Source organism: Sinocyclocheilus rhinocerous, unplaced genomic scaffold (genome assembly GCF_001515625.1).
Source record: "Sinocyclocheilus rhinocerous isolate Xijiao unplaced genomic scaffold, SAMN03320098_v1.1 scaffold1330, whole genome shotgun sequence".
Classification (NCBI taxonomy): domain Eukaryota; kingdom Metazoa; phylum Chordata; class Actinopteri; order Cypriniformes; family Cyprinidae; genus Sinocyclocheilus; species Sinocyclocheilus rhinocerous.
The window spans coordinates 23,245-25,716 of NW_015665026.1; the positions used below are offsets into that span (position 1 = coordinate 23,245).

A 2,472-nucleotide genomic window follows, 5' to 3' on the forward strand; every position below is an offset into this window, starting at 1 on the left:
GACCCTTGATTATGGTCACATGGAGTTCATGTTTTCAACATACATGTCATTTCAGTTGTGAGCCTCTAAGTTCTCTCTATTAAAATTGAAGACACATTATTTAATTTATTTATTTTCATTATTTAACTTATTGCTTTTTTAGTTCATGACTAATTTCAGGGTGCTTTTTCAAAGCTGCTGGATCAAATTGTCAGATCAAATGGCTTAACACTGAGATCAAAGCATGAAAATGTTATGAAGCCACAGATATAAAGAGTTCTCTTTCTCTGGACAGTTTGCAGGCGTGTCCTCCTCCTGACATGAGATCTTGCCTGGCCCCTGGTTGCCCCTCCTGCAGTTGATGACTCTGCAGCCGGTGTGGAGATGACGGACAGTGTCAGAGCGTTTGTCCGCAATGTTGCGACGGTCAGAACCTAATTTTACATCTAATAAACCTTATGATTTAATGTCTTATGACTTGAAATCACATCAACATCTGTAAAGGTGATGATACACGGGGCAACTTTTTGAGCAGTGTTGCTGGGCAATGTTGCTGTCAGTGGGCAACCAGGTGAGACACAGGGCCCACGACCGATCTAAAGTATCCAGATAGACATTTGTTGCCCATTCTCAATTGGAAAGTGCCCCAGCAACATTTCTTTAAAAAGTTGCCCTGTTTATCATCACCTTAAGCTATTGGTGTTGGTTCCTAGTTAGAAACACAAGCTTGCCTTTTAATTTTTTTAATAGAATGATTTCTGAAGGGTCATGTGACACTGAAGACTGGAGTAAGACTGCTGAAAATTCAGCTTTGCATCACAGGAATACATAACATTTTAAAATGTATTAAAATCAGTTATGTTGAATTGTAATAATATTTTATTTCATTCTTATTGAAAAAGTGGCTTCCTGTTTCATTTTAGGGAATCAAGGACTCCATCCTGGGCATTGGAACCATCTCCAAACTCGATGCTCGAATTCAGCAGAAGAGGGAGGAGCAGAGGAGGCGCAGAACGAGCGGGGCCCTGGCGATGAGACGGGCTCAGAGCGAGGAACGGAAACAGGACTGGTAGATGTGCCATTCGAATTCATTTATTCAGTCTATTCTAATACTACCAGTCCTGATGAAATAGGTTTCTTTGCTTTTTTCTTTAACAGTGAACCAAAACTAGCAAGTCGAATTTTTCAGTGCTGTGCCTGGAATGGAGGCGTATTTTGGGTACATTTCTCTGTCTTTTATTGGTCAACTATGCTTTGGATGTGTATGCTAAACTATTATATGAAATAATCCCATTTATTTTATCTCACAGCTAAGTCTGTTCCTGTTTTATCGGGTGTTTATCCCACTGCTGCAGTCCCTCACTGCTAGAATCATAGGTATGTGTCGCTTTTGAAAAACGTTAATGTCATATATTCCAGATTTGTCTTTGTATTTATGCTTCTTCTGCTGATCTGGTTTCAGGTGACCCTTCGCTACATGGTAATGTGTGGTCCTGGCTGGAGTTCATTCTGACATCTGTATTCAGTGCTCTCTGGGTTCTGCCTCTTTTTGTGCTTAGCAAGATAGTCAATGCCATTTGGTTCCAGGTGAGACTATTTTGAACATACTTTATGGGTGGCATACTGGTTTGATCGTGAAATCAGCATTCTTGTAATTAAGCCGTTTATTAGAGCAATACATAAAAAAATAAATAACCATTCTTTACAGTGATTTTACCATGCTTATTGGGTTAGGCAGGATTTTATAGTGGTAAAATAACTGTTTTCTATTTTTAAAGGGGTCATATGATGCGATTTCAAGTTTTCCTTTCTCTTTGGAGTGTTACAAGCTCTTGGTGCATAAAGAAGATCTGTAAAGTTGCAAAGACTAAAGTCTCAAATCCAAAGAGATATTCTTTATAAAAGTTAAGAGTCAGCCACGCCTACCTAAAACGCCTCGTTCTAACACGCCCCCACATGTCTATGTCACTTTTAATATATTTTAAAATGTAATTTATTCCTGTGATGTTAAAGCTGACTTTTCAGCAGCCATTACTCCAGCCTTCAGTGTCACATGATCTTTCAGAAATCATTCTAATATGCTGATTTGCTGCTCAAGAAGCATACATCTCCACATACATACATATTAAAGCAATAAGCCCCAAGAAGCTGTGGTTTACAGCAAAGCAGAGTGCCTAAAACCCCCTTAGCTGTTATAAATTCACTGTAAACCATGGCTTCACAGGGCTTATTGCTTTTATAAAACGGTTATTCCATATACGTAGTAAGGTTTCACAAAATAAAACAGAGCAAATAAAGTGTAATGATATTAATAAAAACAATATTCTTCCACCAAACAATGTAGTTCCTCAGAAACAGTTGTGGTTGCAACAAAGTGGTTGCCAAGCAACAGACAAAGTAAACAAAGGTGTGTGTTTGTAGAGTAATTTACAACAGCTTAGAACTTGTCTCAACCAATCAGAATCAAGGACCGGAACTATCCATTTTATAAAT

The 2,472-nt window shown here is 38.4% G+C and overlaps 1 protein-coding gene across 1 annotated transcript in view; it reads left to right on the forward strand.

Annotated features, from left to right (window-relative positions):
- Positions 1 to 2,472, forward strand: part of LOC107730976 (etoposide-induced protein 2.4 homolog) — a 5,482-nt gene that overhangs the window by 422 nt on the left and 2,588 nt on the right. The window contains exons 2-6 of the mRNA XM_016541936.1: positions 275 to 405; positions 903 to 1,048; positions 1,138 to 1,198; positions 1,290 to 1,356; positions 1,442 to 1,566. Coding sequence (XP_016397422.1) covers positions 364 to 405; positions 903 to 1,048; positions 1,138 to 1,198; positions 1,290 to 1,356; positions 1,442 to 1,566 — 441 coding nt within the window. The 5' untranslated portion in view covers positions 275 to 363. The remainder of the gene's footprint in view (positions 1 to 274; positions 406 to 902; positions 1,049 to 1,137; positions 1,199 to 1,289; positions 1,357 to 1,441; positions 1,567 to 2,472) is intronic.